The sequence below is a fragment of the Colobus angolensis genome, unplaced genomic scaffold, assembly GCF_000951035.1.
Source record: "Colobus angolensis palliatus isolate OR3802 unplaced genomic scaffold, Cang.pa_1.0 Scaffold568, whole genome shotgun sequence".
Lineage (NCBI taxonomy): Eukaryota > Metazoa > Chordata > Mammalia > Primates > Cercopithecidae > Colobus > Colobus angolensis.
Window position 1 is genome coordinate 730091 of NW_012119243.1, and position 17713 is coordinate 747803.

General features: G+C 37.6%; 1 protein-coding gene across 2 annotated transcripts in view; it reads right to left on the bottom strand.

The window, feature by feature from the left end:
- Positions 1-17713, bottom strand: part of BZW2 (basic leucine zipper and W2 domains 2) — a 58832-nt gene that overhangs the window by 16028 nt on the left and 25091 nt on the right. For both annotated transcript variants that reach the window (XM_011961740.1, XM_011961741.1), the window contains exons 3-6: positions 14915-15091; positions 7810-7913; positions 6446-6511; positions 3182-3317 (exon numbers count right to left, since the gene is read on the bottom strand). In XM_011961740.1, the coding sequence (XP_011817130.1) occupies positions 3182-3317; positions 6446-6511; positions 7810-7913; positions 14915-15091 (483 nt within the window). The remainder of the gene's footprint in view (positions 1-3181; positions 3318-6445; positions 6512-7809; positions 7914-14914; positions 15092-17713) is intronic.

Here is a 17713-nt window from a genome sequence, read left to right on the forward strand (position 1 = left end):
GTCTCACTCTGTTGCCCAGGCTGGAGCGCAGTGGCACGACCTCAGCTCACTGCAATCTTCACCTCCTGGCGTCAAGTGATTCTCCTGCCTCAGCCTCTCAAGTAGCTGGGATTACAGTCATGCACCACCAAACCCAGCTAGTTACTGTATTTTTAGTAGAGACAAGGTTTTGCCATGTTGGGCAGCGTAGTCCTGAACCCTTGACCTCAGGTGATCCACCTGCGCTGGCCTCCCAAATTGCTGGGATTACAGGAATGAGGCATTGCGCCCAGCTATAAAAAGCATTTTAAAATATTCTTGAGTTAAGCTATAAAAATATCAAGGCTGTTTCAAGTTAAACTTTTCTGGATTTAAAAAAAAAAATCGTTATTAAGCTAGTTATGTTAAATCAGGAAACCATTCAATCACATGTCCACATTTACATTACCACTTAACTCCAAATAGAAATAATCAGATAACAAGAAGACAGTTCTATGAACACTTCAAATTTCTAAATTTATGTTGTGGTTATTTAATGAAGAGTTAAGATGTCGTTGAAACATTTAACTGATTTTTCTAAACTAAAGGTTCTACTATTGTTATGAGCTAATGATAATGTGGCCTAAGCAGCCTCTATTCTCTTTACCTCTTTCCTAAAAGAGGTCCCATTTTATCCAGTCCAAGTGACTACTCATTAGCCTAAGTTCTGGTACCACCTCTTTCTGATGATTAATTCAGTGACCTCGCTTAAGCTCATCTGCCCAAGGCACCCCCCTGGCAATTGCTACTGGACCTGTACTGGTCATGCAGTCTGTGTCAGCCAATCAGCTGAAGGAAAGATAAATTATCCTGTGTTCAGGAGAAGTGTTCTTTCACTGAACCGGAACCAGGAAGAATATGCCATAACTGTATCAGCAGACATCTTATAACAAGAGGGGGCAGCATCCTTGGGATGAAGTTAATGCTATGAATGATAACAGGAGAAAAATACTTAAGTCCTGAATGATATTGCTGTTCAGCCTGAGGTCTGTCCTAATTTTCCATTTATTGTTACATAAGAAATACATGTCCTTATATACCAATTTGACCCAGGTCTTTCAGTAACTGGAAAGTCAAAGCATTTAATTCGTCTATCATTCATATAGACACCAACTAAACCTGATTTTCTTCCCTTGAATAAGCAGAGAAACTAAATAAAAAAAAAAATGGCCATGACAACAAAACATGCATTACATCTTAACTGAAAGTTCATGTTAAACAACTTGTTAAGATGAATTTTTAGCATTATCGTTAGCTCATACAACCAATATAAAATTTAATATAAATTAATACTAGGCTGTAATCTGTATTGTAAGTAAAGAAAAACTATGCTTGAAACTAGGAGCCTAAAATTGAGATTTAACTTTCTTTATAGTTACTCCTCTACTTAGTAGGATAATCCCATCTCCCTTGCTCATGTATTGGATGAGTTGGGGAAAATGATTAATTTCTTAACCATTTTTGTTATTTCTTTTTTTTTTTTATCTTAGATAGTCTTTCTCTGTTGCCCAGGCTGTAGTAAGATGATGTGATCATAGCTCACCGTAGCCTCAAACTCCTGGGCTCAAGTAATCCTCTTGCCTTAGTCTCCTGAGCAGCTGGGATTGCACGGTGTGTCAACACACCTGGCTAGTTTTTAATTTTCTTTTTTTTTTTTTAAGAGTAGAGAGTCTTGCTATGTTTCCCAGACTGGTCTCAAACTCCTGGCCTCAAGCAACTTTCTTACCTCAGCTTCCCAAAGTGTTAGGGTTTCAGGCATGAGTTACCATACCCAGCCATTTTCTCAATGCTTTTCCAATTAGGAAGCATGAGTTTAAACCTCTAGTTTGTAAAAGATGGTAGAGTTTAAGGAAAAGCCATATAACAGAGGCACTATACTACTTCCATAGCAAAGTTATTTTTCTCCTCACCATCCCCCAAACATTTTACTATAATAACTTCCAGACATACAGAAAAGTTGAACGAACTGAACAATGACCACTCACATGCCCACCATCTAGTTTCTATAACTAATATTTTGCCGTATTTGCTTTATCACATATCTATCCATCTAATAATGTAACTTTTGGATATATTACAAAGGAAGTTACAGACATCACTTAGGTTTTTAAAATAACTAGAAAGGCAATTATTTTCTGTTATGTTGGCTAGGATAATTTAAAATAATTAATGGTTAACATTTATATACTATGTTGATTTTCTGTGTGCAAAATGGCTAATAGCAAAAATAAGATGTGTGTTGTACTGTGAATTTTCTTCAGGGAAATACTTTAAAATGTCATAATACTAATAACATCCAACAATTACAGAGTCTGAATTGTCATAAATCTGAGTGATTTTAAGCTAAAAACTAGAGTCTGAATAAGACCAACTGACTCTCAATTTACTATTCTTTTCTTAGCTACAAGAAAACTATAACCCCTTTCACTACAGGCATGAATGAGGCTAGGACTTCATATACGTAGGAGGAAAACTTTTTAAGTTCTCAGAAGAAACAGATGTTCGCACAAAAGCTCTTTTAATTTATTTTTAAGGAAAAATAACTGTTTTGTGTTGCATTGTAATTTGACTATCATTATCCTCCTACAAGTAAACAGCCCACTTTTGTTTTATTCTATAACCATCATGGTATGCATGCCTATCCAACTCTCAATGCCTTAAAATTAAAATAAGACTTCTTCTATTGCAGCAGACTTAAAACTGTTTTCTAAAATTGAGATAATGAATATCTTAAAAAGTGCAATCAAAATGAGTATCTGAGCATCAGTTTCTCTAGACCTTGAGAGGGGAACAGTTTTTGTTCTTACAATAGGGGTGAGAGTTAAAGGCTGCCATTTTGTATCAAAGGGCAAAAAGGTTACCAAATCGATTTCAGGGTATTTGACCTAGGCATCAAGTCTTCCATGAGATTTTAATTTGCTACTAGTCTTTCTTAATATGTCTTTGCACAGGTGTGCATATTGTTTTCCTTCAAATTTCCTACAATTAACATGTCCACTCCTTTTATTATTTGAAAGGCAATATACACACATACACAGATATTCTCTTATGTGAAGAATGAGTAGTAGAGGACACCAAAAGGAGCAACTGGCATTTTTATAACTATCTGTGGGTTTATTTTTCTTTTGTTGTCTGACAGGCGAGAAAACAGGAGCCTCATTACCTTCTTTGACTAAGCTGTCGGTGAAGAGACTGGTGAGGATGGTGGCGGGCAGGGTGCCGTTGCCCAGCAGAATCCCTGACAGCATCGCCAACTTTGTCTGCTCTGTTTCGGAAAAGGCTTTAAGGAAGAGGAGAAGCTGTGGGTCAAAAAAAAAAAAAAAAAAAAAAAAAAGAAAAGAAAAAAAAAGGAACCATGTCTATGAAGCAAAGGACTGAAGTGGGAAGATAAACAGTGTGAACATCCATGGCTACGTGGCACACACACAGAAGGTCATATGCAAAGCATAGTAATTCATTTCATGATAAATTGGATGCTGTGGAAAGTGACTTGAGCAGGCAGGTTCCTTTCTTCTCAGTTCATTTACTCACAGCTGTAGATAACATTCACGGAAAGGAAAAGAGATATTTGGATGATATGTAAACAGATGGATTTATGTTTGACTATGTGCATGCAAAAGGGTTAAGTATACACGATGGACATGTTTTCTGAAATGTATTCTTTTTCAAGTTTTTCCACTTCTTTGGGTGACTACCTCTTCCCCTGCTACATATGCCCATTTTCTCTGAGTAGAATTTTTACGGCAAAAACAGAAACAAATAAAAAGCCCCACAAAAAACGAAAAAACAGGAAAGACTTGAAGTTAGGCTTTTGACATTTAATATATACTTTTCTGAGCTCACAGAATACAACAGTCTTCAAAACAAGACTGTTGAGGGAGAAAGGGGTTTTCTAGGTTCTTGATGGTTTTTGGATACACTTTTAGATTCTCTTGCCCCAGAGGCAGGGAACTGAAAAAGTAGCAACCCTAGAAAAATTTGAATGTAAGCTCAAAGCAAACAAAACAAAAAACCCACTTCCTATATTATATTTTCCTATAGTACTCAGCCCTGTGGGATGTCCTTCTCTCTCCTAACTCTCCTCTGCTTTGTGCTTTGACTACATTCTACTGTTACTTTCTCCATTTCACCAGTTATTAGGCTTGCCATGGAAATTCCTCAGGGGCCACTATCACTACAGGAGCCTTGCTGATTTTCCATTATTTTGTGCCAATGCAGAATTCACTGGCATTGACAGAGACTTAAGTGTCTCCATCCTGATGACGTGATTATTCCACTAGCTGCGTAGGGGGTAAGAAAATATTAACTTACTATTCCCCAATAATTTAAGGATTATTACATTATAGATTATTCACATTATGTGCAAGTGGCAGAACTGGAACCAAACCAGTCCATTAGCCTCTCAATTTATACCTATTAAATTCTCAACAAATTAAAAAGAAGTTAATATCTAAGTAAGTGCCAGGGAATGAGGGAATGAGGGTTTCAAAGGCTTAAGCTCCAAGGAGCATCAAGAATGGGGAAGAATGAAAGAACTAACATAAGTATAGACAGTTCATGTTAATTTGTCCTTTTTCTCCATTATAAAAATAACATTTAAATGAGAATAATAAAAAATATCCTCTAAAATAAAATTTTAACACCACTTCTTCAAGTTCACGCATATGACCATATTCATTTAAAGTATACTTAATCACATAGAAATGGCACAAAAATTAGGTCATCAAAAAAATAATAACCACATTGCTCAATTATATTAATCAACATTAAAACATAATTACATGTATACACACATATTGTTTTTCACTGCATTACATGCTAATGATAGCTAAAACTTGTTGAGTGGGCCAGACAACTCTTCTGATCACTTTATGCGTATTAATAACTACAACAGGCTCCATCTCCGATTATAGAAAAGAATACTAAGGTACAAAGATATTAAGTAATTTGCCTGCCCCAGGTCAAACTACTACCAAATGGTTGCTTTGCACCTCGCATTTCCATTTAATTTGTCATGGGCATTTTCCCTTATTAATACATGTAGTTATGCCTATATGTATAAAAGACTGCATAGTATTCCACTGTATAGATTGTAAATTAATTAACCAGTCTTCATCTCCCACCAATGAACATTCAGGCTATTTTTCAATACTGTGGTGACATCTTCATACATATAGCTTTATATATCCATGCTAATGGATTCTTATAAATCCATGAAGGCTGGGGCATGGGTTATATAAGAAACATTTCTTTTAATGACTATCGTCAAATTGCTCTTCAATATTATACATGGAACCACTTTAAACTGGGTGGGGTGGGGGGCGGTTAGTGTGGGGAGGAGTGGGGAGAGTAAGTAGGGAAGAAGTAAGTATATGTTATGGTTACTTGGTGTTTTACTTTAGATAGATATCTAAAACTGGAAACAATGACAAAGTAACGAACAAATCTGAAACAGGTAAAGGTAGTGGTGCTATATATAAATACAGGAGTTATAAACTGGAAGAGGGAACATGCAATTACTCTAAAGAGGACATCTTTAAGGAGATGCTACTGTTGATTTGACTAGAGACCAATTACTACACTGAGCTCCTTATATGTTATTTCATATATTCCCACAACAACCATAAGGTATATCCTCTTACTACAGCTATCTCACTGATGAGAAAGACTACTGAGATTTACACCCATACACTCTATCTCCAAAGAGGTGCTTCCATTCCCTTTGCTAAACTGCAGAGAATTAAAGAATTTTGCTGAACGTTAGCTGCTGTGCTATGTTCTTTCGTAGGCTTTAACTACTTAAATCACTTTATCTTGATTCTAGTTTTCATTTTAACCTCTGCACAGTCAGAGATTATACCCCGTAAAACTATTCTTACTGAACAAAGCACAGTCTTACATTAAATATTAATGGAAAAAGTCCAGAATAATCACATATTTCTTCCTATAGCTATTAGCTAATGATCTTTCATACTCATTTATTTACCAAACATTTATTAAAAACTCACTACATGTTACCACGTATATGGCACTTTTGGAATATCATTGTACATGTAAAATTTTATTTTATTATTATTTTTTCTGAGATGGAGTCTTGCTCTGTCACCCAGGCTGGAGTGCAGTGGAGCGATCTTGGCTCACTGAAGCCTCTGCCGCCCGGGTTCAAGCGATTCTCCTGCCTCAGCCTCCCGATTAGCTGGGATTATAGGCCACCACGCCTGCGTAATTTTTGTGTTTTTAGTAGAGACGGGATTTCAGCATCTTGGTCAGGCTGGTCTTGAACTCTTGACCTTGTGATCCACCCATCTCGGCCTCCTAAAGTGCTGGGATTACAGATGTGAGCCATCGCGTCCGGCCACTTATAAAATTTGTATCCACCTCCATTACATTACTATAAAACAGATAGGCATTATATTTGAATTTTTACCTTTTTCATTTCATCTTCAAATGCCTTCTCCAAATACTTATATCTCCTGATGAGTTTATTGAAGACCTAAACATAAAACAGAACCATTAAATATTAGGTCAACCAAAAAGACACAGAAGGAGGTATAGAAACTCACCGTAATGACACCATAGATCTACAATAAAAAAAGTATATAGTTAAACAGGCTCACACGTAATATAAAAACTATAAGCATTTCAAAGATGCTACCATGACCTAGGGGAACAAATACGATCAAAATGTACATGTAAGATCAAACAAATTCATTCATTATAAAGATATAACCACTTAGATAATGATGTGATGGGGAGGAGAGCAAAGTGCAGGACAGATTCTACTCTAGGTAAACAACAAACATGTTTCTAGCAGATGAGCAAAAAATGTTACAATTCACTGGCAATAAAGGATGACTGGCCCCTACGGTCATGTTAGAACTGTGAAGCACAGTTTGCAACTGTATTAGGATCTAGACAGTCTTAAATGGAATGATGTTTTTATTTAAATGGGGATTTTGTAAATATTGGTTATTGTAATAACTGTGGAAATGATTTCTTAATCTAGTTCCTTTTTCTCCTACACACAGGCTATACTCCTACTTACAACTCTTGGTGTATTCGTTTCCTAATGTAATCAAGATGGAGTCCAAGAGTAAAAATAATAATTGCCCTTTATGGGGAAAGAATGACCCAGGCAGGGAATTCACACACAATAAGCAAAAGAAATAAATTACATTAAAATCCCAAATTTTATTTTCAATTTACACTAATACTCACATATTCTTTAACATGTATACAAGAAAAACAAATTCTCCTGATCCAAGAATAAATTCCCATGAGAGGTTAACAAAAAAAAAAAAAGAAAGAAAAGAAAAAGCATTATATTCTTGTAGTTCTTTTTGTTTTGTTTTGAGATGGAGTCTCACTCTGTCACCCAGGTTGAGCAGTGGCACGATCTCGGCTCACTGTAACCTCTGTCTTCCGGGTTCAAGTGATTCTCCTGCCTCAGCCTCCCAAGTAGCTGGGATTACAGGCACCCACCACCACATCCAGCTAATTTTTGTATTTTTCAGTAGAGATGGGGTTTCACCACGTTGGCCAGGCTGGTCACAAACTCCTGACCTCAAGTGATTCACTTGCCATGGCCAAAGTGCTGGGATTATAGGTTCAAGCCACGCTGCTAGGCCTATTTTTGTAGTTTTGATGCCCATTATTTTCATATGTTTAAAGGCTTTTTCTAAGATTCCTATTTAAAAAGCGGCTGGGCTGTAGAGCTTCTATACAGTTTTCCTCAATCCTCTTCAAATGCTTCCTTTCTGACTCAAGGGCAATCTCTCAAATAGGCTCTACCTGAGCATAGTTTCGGATGGTTTCATGATCTTCATTTGCTGAAAACACACAGTGGTTGGTCATCTTGGTCTTGTCACCATCATCTATGCGTGTTCCTCCAGGGGCTGAAAAGAGAAAGGTAATTATAGTTAGGATAATACTGAAACTGAGAACAGCATTTGCAGAACAGATCGATTCTGGCAAATGAAAGAAAATAATGAAAGTAGATGTAAAATCTAAGAGTCACATAAAATGTCAAAGAATGACACATATAGATGTACACATGTTGCTGTGTATTTTTTCCTTTTCTTTGAGATGGAGTCTTGCTCTGTCATCCAGGCTGGAGTGCAGTGGCACAATCTTGGCTCACTGCAACCTCCACCTCCTGGGTTTAAGCGATTCTCCTGCCTCAGCCTCCTGACTAGCTGGGATTACAGGCATGCACCACCATGCCCAACTAATTTTTATAGTATTAGTAGAGACGGGATTTCACCATGTTGGTCAGGCTGGTTTCGAACTCCTGACCTTGTGATCCGCCCGCCTCAGCCTCCCAAAGTGTTGGGATTACAGGCTTAAGCCACTGTACTTGGCCTTGTATACTTCATGTTTCCAATATAATATAAATTAGTTGTTTCATTTCATGCTCCCACCATAGTGTACTTCATTTTAGTTCCACATCCTCACCTTCACCACATCCTATCACTATAAGTCTGGTTCTTTCCAAAGTATATTCTTAATCATGGAAGCAAAGAACAACCTTTATTCAGTAAATTTAATTTCATTATTCTCAGTGCAACACCAGATACTTCCCCCTCCAGGACATAGTTGTTTCTTCAGGCTTGCTAACATTTCGCAAGTATTTTGTGGATACTCTACCTAGATATCACCAACTACAGAACTGACCAGACCTGACTCATAGATCTTTTTGCTTTCTACTTGAGTAGCTATTACAATTGCTTCCTCCTTTGCTAACCCACTTATCCATGACTGGTTGAATAGCATGGACTCTGATGCTCGCTATTTAAATTTAATCACCCAACAGCTATGTTAGCTAGAAGAAATTATTTTATTCTCTCTCATTTTTTTTTCCATGGACTCAATAGATTAGATGCCTTTTTCTTCAATTAACTTTCCATATTCAAAGGGTCCTCCTGTAAGTTTCAGTGGTAGCCATTAGAAGCATTAGTTGATTAGAAGAGCAGAATGAGAACATTAGGAATTTCTGTTTTCTAATTTTACTTCGTTGTAATTAAGGTAGAAGGTTTGAGCAGTTAGCTTCATACCTTTCATATACACAACAAATGTTTGTAGTGTATATACTTACACCAGCTATTGTGCTAGGCACCAAGGATACAACAATGGTCAAAGCTGAAAAGACAAACACTCTCTACTCATTAGCCACTCCCTTTATTTGTTTGTGTATTAGTGTATAATCACCTTGATTTAACTTGTGATTTCAGATCTCTGGATTAAAAGGGCCACCCATAGTCACCTTTTTTAGCAGACATAGGCAAATGAGAATTCAATTGAGTTATACTTTTCTTAGCTTATCATCCCCTCTATGGGCTTCAGACTTCAGCATACAGTTTAGTAAGTAAATTAGTTTTTGGAGAAGTCAGCCCCTTCAAGAGTCTATTTTCACTCAAGTAATTTATGCATGAGATTTAATTAGCCCTTTTAAATGAATATAACCACCTGGAACTGTTGCGGGAAGACAGGGAACCCGAATGGAGGGACCAGCTAAAGCCACGGCAGAAGAAGATAAATTGTGAAGATTTCATGGACATTTGTTAGTTCCCCAAATTAATACTTTTGTAATTTCTTACGCCTGTCTTTACTGCAGTCTCTGAACATAAACTGTGAAGATTTCATGGAAATTTATCACTTCCCCAATCAATACTCTTATAATTTCCTATGCCTGTCTTTATTTTAATCTCTTAATCCCATCATCTTCATAAGCTGAGGATGTATATCACCTCAGGACCCTGTGATGATTGCGTTATCTGCACAAATTGTTTGTGAAGCATGTGTGTTTGAACAATATGAAATCTGGGCACCTTGAAAAGAACAGGACAACAGCGATTTTCAGGAAACAAGAGAGATAACCATAAAGTCAGACTGCCTGCGGGGCTGGGCAGAACAGAGTCATATTTCTCTTCTTTCAGAAAGCGAATAGGAGAAATATCACTGAATTCTTTTCTCAGCAAGGAATAACCCTGGGAAAATGAATGCATTCCCAGGGGAAGGTCTCTAAAATGGCCGCTCTGGGAGTGTCTGTCTTATGCAGTTGTAGATAAGGGTTCATGAAATAAGCCCTGGTCTCCTGCAGTGCCACCAGGCTTGTTAGGATTGGGAAACTCCAGCCTGAAGAAATTCTAGTCAGACTGGTTGTCTGCTCTCAAACCCTGTTTCCTGTTAAGATGTTTATCAGTGATAATGTGTGCCCAGCAAGACATGGGCCTTCATCAGTAATTCTAAGTTTGCCCTGGCCTTGTGATCTTGCTCTGTCCCCATTTGCCTTGTGATATTTTATTGCCTTTGAAGCATGTGATCTCTGTGACCCACACCCGATTTGTACACTCCCTCCCCTTTGAAAATCGCTAATAAAAACTTGCTGGTTTTGCGGCTCAGGCCAACATGTGATGTCACTCCCAGAGACTCAGCTGTAAAATTTCTTTCTTTTGTACTCTTTCTCTTTATTTCTCAGACCAGCCAATATTTAGGGAAAATAGAAAAGAACCTATGTTGAAATATTGGGGGCTGGTTCCCCTGATATGGAACAAACCTAGATAATAATCTTCTAAAAACTCTGGGCTAATTATTGCTATTGCTTTTGATAGAAATTACAAAACTGAAAAGTTTGATAGTGAAACTACAGACTTTTGAGAGGTATGTTTTTAAAGTTACATTGTTTAATGAAATAAAACACTTATTACATATTAATAATATTGCTACAGCTTGCATTAAAATTTTTGCTGATATTAGGACCAAGTATTGTTTGCCATTTCTAATGTTTTTGGAGTACCTGCTGTTTTTCTCAAGGTAGAAGTAAACTTAATATATTTATTGTATTTACTATACACAAGGTAATATTGAAAGACCAAGAGAGCTGCTGTTTTAATAACAATGGGACTGGGGGTGGTTGCCCATGCTTGTAATCCCAGCACTTTGGGACAGATCACCTGAGGTCAGGAGTTTGAGACCAGCCTAGTCAACATGGTGGACACTCCGTCTCTACTAAAAATACAAAATTAGCTGGACGTGCAGGCACATGCCTGTAATCCCTGCTACTCAAAGAATTGCCTGATCCCAGGAGGCAGAAGTTGTAGTGAGCCAACTCTCCAAGCCTGGACAACATCAAAAAAAAAAAAAAGAACAATGGAAGAAGAGAAATTGTGAGTGTCTAGAAAATTTCTACATAATAATTAAACAAAGTATTTATAAGAAGAATGCACCTCGCTGGCTTCAATCCTTACGTGTCTGGATTCAGCAGACATCTGATGTTGTACAGCTTATGCTAAGCAAGTCATACCAAACATTTGGCCCTATGTTCTTCTTGAATGTATAGCCATGGAGTAAAGAAGTGAAATCTGGGCTGCACAAACCAATGGAAATTGCTTAAAACCCTTCACCAAATCTTTCACTTAGGCATTGATAGCACCCATCAGATGGCCAAATTATTATTTACTGGACCAGGCCTTTTCAAAACTATCAAGCAGATAGTCAGGGCCTGTGAAGTGTACCAAAGAAATAATTCTCTGCACTGCAGGCCATACATTTCAATCCCTGTATCTTTAACCTCCTTGTTAATTCTGTCTCTTCCAGAATCGAAGCTGTAAAACTACAAATGGTTCTTAAATACAAATGGAGCCCCAGATGCAGTCCATGACTAAGATCTACCACGAACCCCAGGACTGGCCTGCTAGCTCATGTTCCGATGTTAATGACATCGAAGGCACCCCTCGATGCCTTCAACATCACAACTGTGAAATCTCAACTGCACAACATCTACTATACCCCAGTTCAGCAGGAAGTAGTTAGAGCGGTCGTCAGCCAACCTCCCCAATAGCACTTGGGTTTTCCTGTTGAGAGTGGGGACTGAGAGACAGGACTAGCTGGATTTCCTAGGCCGACTAAGAATCCCTAAGCCTAGCTGGGAAGGTGACCGCATCCACCTTTAAACATGGGGCTTGCAATTTAGCTCACACCCGACCAATCAGGTAGTAGAGAGCTCAGTAAAATGCTAATTAGGCAAAAACAGGAGGTAAAGAAATAGCCAATCATCTATCGCCTGAGAGCACAGCAGGAGGGACAATGATCGGGATATAAACCCAGGCATTTGAGCTAGCAACAGCTACCCTCTTTGGGTCCCCTCCCTTTGTATGGGAGCTCTGTTTTCACTCTATTAAATCTTGTAACTGCAAAAAAAAAAAACAAAAAACAAAAACAAAAAAAGAAATCTGGGCTGCAGATATAAATCTGCTGATCATGGTAAATGAAATTTTAAGAAAACTCAATACAAAGTACACAAATAATTTTATATGGAGAGGTGGTTAATCACGGGAGCCAGGAGTAATGTAAGAAGTGGCATCCAGAGAGGTAGGAGGAGGTCTAAGTGGTCTCACGTAAGGGAAGAAAATAAGAGTTCAAGAATGACAAAAGGGCCAACAGTGCTGCCTGGAGGTCACTCAGTCTGAAAAGGGTCCATATAAGCGACTACTACAATCACGTGACTTTGACAAGAACCAAAACTCGCTGAAAATCACTCTGATAAAAATATATCATAATTAATGAAATACTAGAAGTCAATAATATGTTAGGAAATATTCAACTCCACTATCAAAGTTTTAAAATGAAAATACTTATCACTTACCTAATTACAGAGATCTAGAAAACTGATGAAATTAGGTAGCTAACATTGTTAAAGGTGTATGTAAATAGGAGCTCATAATTTTTGATAAAATATTAAACATAATGTTCCTTCTGAAGACTTTTTCTCTCTCAGCTAGGTAAATGGAGATAGATATAGATAAAAATGTCTCCATCTTTTATTTAATCCATTAATCCCTTGCTAAGTAGATAAAGATGTAATCAGGTAAAAGCACAAAGATAGGTGCATACAGACACTCATAACTGTTGTTTATAATAGCAACAACTACAAACAGCCTAAATATTCTTTTTTTTCCCCCCGAGAGTTTCACTCTTGTCGCCTAGGTTGGAATGCAATGGCATGATCTAGGCTCACTGCAACCTCCGACTCCCAGGTTCAAGGAATTCTCCTGCCTCAGCCTCCTGAGTAGCTGGGATTATAGGCACCCACCACTATGTCCAGCTAATTTTGTATTTTTAGTAGAGATAGGGTTTCTCCACATTGGTCAGGCTAGTCTTGAACTCCAGACCTCAAGTGATCTGCCCACCTCGGCCTCCCAAAGTGCTGGAATTACAGGCGTGAGCCACCACTCCCGGCCTCTAAATATTCTTTAACATCCATTCGGCTTTAATTCTTTTTAGAATCATCCAGTATAACACTCATGGGTGTGCAAGGCAGCAACATATTGCTGAATAAATACAAATCAGCATGCATAATATCGTATTTGCATAATATCACCCATTCTCAAAAGTTTATGAGGTAAAGATGGTTCCTTTTTTTTTTTTGAGACAGGGTCTCGCTCTGTCACCCAGGTTGGAGTGCAGTGGCTCAATCTCAGCTCACTGCAACCTCTGCCTCCAGGGTTCAAGTGATTCTCTTGCCTCAGCCTCTCTAGTAGCTGGGATTGTTATAGGCAGCCGCCATCACGTTCTGTTAATTTTTGTATTTTTTTTATAGAGACAGGGTTTCACCATGTTGGCCAAGCTAGTCTCGAACTCCTGACCTCAGGTGATCCACCCACCTCAGCCTCCCAAAGTGTTGGTATTACAGGCGTGAGCCACCACGCCCAGCTGCTAAAGAGATTTCTAGAAGGGAAATAACCAAAATGTTAACAATGATTATTCTTGGGTAATAGGATTTGAGTTCAATATAGATAGCTGTTATACTTGAATTATCTACAGTCATAATGTAAGCTCTTCATAACAATAAGAACAACAAAACTAATTCATTATGTGGTGAAAACTAGCAATGCAGAATGACGGAAGGCCTAGTAGTCAATTGGGCCATGTACCAAACAGATTGCTTGAAATAAGAGCTCAGAGAAAAAGGAATTTATGGGCAGTTCCACCTCAAGATGGAGGAATGTATGCACATTCTTTTTCAAAGCCAAGGTAGGCTGGCTTAAGCAGTGTTTTCTCAAGGAAAGACAACGATGGCACTTTGGGCAAGGCAATCTTTCATGATGTTGCATGTTCTTTGCATAGCAGAGTAGACACATACCTTCCCTCCACTCTCAAGTCTTTTTAACAACTGAAACACTTGCACACATTTGCAAACTAAAAATTCCTGGCCTAGGAAATTCGACCATTTCTAGTGATTTACAGCTACCACAGGAACTAACTATAAGAACTCAGATCTAAGAATGACTATGAGAGGAAAAATGGGTGGTTATTATACTTAATAAATATTAGAATCATCTACTTAATAAACTTAACTAGTATTCTGAAGCCTTCTTTCCTGATGCCTCTGTTCTAAAAGGTATAGCTTTTATTTTGTTTTTACCTATCTTTAACAATTTCTAATCTTCTATCTTTAATTTTTCTACTTATACTTACAATTTAAATGATTTTTCAAAAACCAGGTTTAAACTATATTTCTTATAAGTTTTATTTACGGATGAAATGGCATTAATTAAACCTTGGAAATTTATACACCAAGTTACAGTCTTTTGCAGAAATTACCCCTTTTATGGCCCCTCCAAAAACACTGAAAGATTATGGACACATGAGAAAGGTGGCTTTTAGGAAAAGCAAAGCGGCAACTTCATTGTAACATTAACTAAAGTCCTCCGTCCTATGCCTCTATTAAGCAATAATCACTTCACATCCACATCAATACCATTCCAAATCATAAATCATTGTATTTCTATCAACTCTAATAAACATAAACTTATAAAGACGCGATCTTATAAGGAAATACTTCAATAGAATTAAAAATATATAAATATACTACAAGAAGCAATAATGCATGGTTTACCAAGCATACTGCCAGCCACCAGGATATCGAAGAGTGTGTCTGCATAGCGACGATAATCTAATCTTGAGCCTGTAGAGTCCAGAAATTTGGCTACAGCTTCAAGGTCATCACCAGCCTCATTAAGCCCCTGGACAAGTGTATCCCTGAAGACTGTGGGTTCGAATTTCTCTTTTTCATCTAAAATAAAACAATTCAAAGTAACAGTCAAATAAATAAATAAATACTGAGAGTATAACAATCAAAACTTAAATTCTATTTTATCTAAGAAAGGAAAAAATACCCACAGATCATCGCCAAAGAATGTAGGAGAATATACAAATATAACCAAACAAATAAAGATGGCGGAGGGGAATAAGAAGGGATGTATCTTTTAAAATAAGTTACTGCAGGCCGAGTGCACTAGTTCATGCCTGTAATCCCAGCACTTTGGGAGGCAAAGGCGAGTGGATCACCTGAGGTGACCAGCTTTGCCAAAACAATGAAATCCCGTCTCTATTAAAAATATAAAAAATTAGCTGGGCATGGTGGTGGGTGCCTGTAATCCCAGTTACTTGGGAGGCTGAGGTAATCACTTGAACCCGGGAGGTGGAGGTTGAGGTGAGCAGAGATCATGCCATTGCACCCCAGCCTGGGGGACAAGAGTGAAACGTCGTCTGAAAAAAATAAAAATAAATAAAAAAGAATTTATTGCAGAGTATTTAAATATTTAATAGATGCAATGAGCCATATATGTATATCTACAGCTTCAGGACACATGTGCTAAACTTTTTGGTCTCCTGACCTCTTGACACTTAAAATGTACATTTGTATCCTGATCCAAAAAACTCTTTGGAATCCTAATTCCCAAGCATTCCAAAGGGAGTTTTTGTTTATGGAGGTTCAATCTATGGATACTTATTTTAAGAAATTAAAACAAAACATCTTATGTATTTATTTAACAAAATTTGTGAGAAGGATAGTATTGTTTTATACTCTTGCAAATCATGATCATACATCTTTAAACACTAGAAAACTCCTCTGCAAAATTATGAGAGAATTGTGTGAAAGATGTGAATAATATATTGGTATCATTATAAAAATGGTTTTGATTTTGTGGGGCTTCAGAGGACTGACAGGGATAGAGATATGATATAGCTTTTTTTCCTTAGCAAAGTGGATAAGACAAATACAGAGCAATCACAAAGGCACACATGAAAAGCATAAATGAGCTGTCACAGTGAAATGGACACATGAACCTAGAGAAGTAGTTTGATGTGGTGACCGGAAGTTTGGGTTTGGAAGGAGTTTTGGTCTAGACTCTAGCAAAACTTTGTGGAAGGTCGACTTGGAGCCAGGTCTTGAACAAAGCAGGGATCATACACTGTTGATAAGAAGTGAAGATCACAAACTACATGTCAGATTTGGTGGAAATAAAATGAGTGGATTAAAGGTAAAGTGTCTGTAGTTCAACTCAAAGGACATCACCTTTTTTCCCCACACCCATGGAGAATAACTCTGGATGTGAGGAGAGAGGAGCAAAGGATGAACCCAAAACTTCAAAAGAAAAAATCGCATCATAGATATCTCTAGAGGTGAAAGATCTCCAACAGAAGTGGGAGGGAAGGAAGAGAATATTACAAAAATATTTCATAAATAAAGAGTTCTTAGAAATCAAAAATATGATAGAAAAAGTAAACAACTCAATGGCAGCATTAAGAGAAAGCTAAGATTATCTTTCAGAAACTAGAAAAAAGGTCAAAGACCTAGAAAATAGTAGCAAAAAGAATAGAAAAAGGGCAGACCTGTCAAATATCAAAAAAAAAAAAAAATACATCTAACAGACAGAATGAGAAAACAAAGGAAAGGAAATTTTTTGAAAAATCTCAATAAACCTCATAGAAATGAAAGATTGTTTCCAAGTACATGGTTATCTGGGAACCTGGCACAAAGACTGAAAGTGGATTCACACAAGGTACACTGATAACTGTGAGATTTCAGAATACTGGGAACAAAGCAATTATCTGAAGTTTCAGGGGCAAAAAAAAAAAAAAAAAAAAGTGATATGTAAAAAGTATCAAGCAACTCAATTGCTCGACAGAAATACAAGACACAGAAGACATTTCCTCAGAATTCTTAGGGAAAAGTATTTCCAGCCTAGAGTTCTTGTCAGTGTTCAGCCAAAAGAAAAACTTTTTTTTTTTTTTTTGAGACAGGGTCTCACTCTGTCACCCAGGATGGAGGGCAGTGGCGCAATCTTGGCTCACCGTAACCTCCACCTCCTGGGTTCATGTGATTTTCCTGCTTCAGTTTCCCAAGTAACTGGGACTACAGGTACTAGATTTGTATCTTCAGTACAGACAGGATCTTGCCATGTTGCACAGGCTGGTCTCAAACTCTTGGCCTCAAAAGATCCACCGGCCTTGGTCTCCCAAACTATTGGGGTTCCAGGCATGAGCCACTGTGCCTGGCCCAGCCAAACTACTAATCAAGGGTAAGAGCAATATGAACATACATATACTGAAACACCCAAGGCCTCAAAAATAGATAATAACTGAAGAGTAAGTCCTGAGACCCCAGGCAAGAGGGGAAAACCAAGACAGGTAATAGTTCTCTTGTGGATAATGGTGAAAGGACATTTAAAGCTTTTCCTTAAGTGTTTTGTGTTAAGAGATTTATACAACAAAGGGAAAGGTTAGGGTTGTCTAATTTTAAGCCACAGAAAACTAAGCCCCGCCCCACTCAAGAGATAATTACATTTATTAAACCAAGAGATAACAAAATAATGTTATTTTTTAAAAATGCAGTCATGTCAGTTCAGCT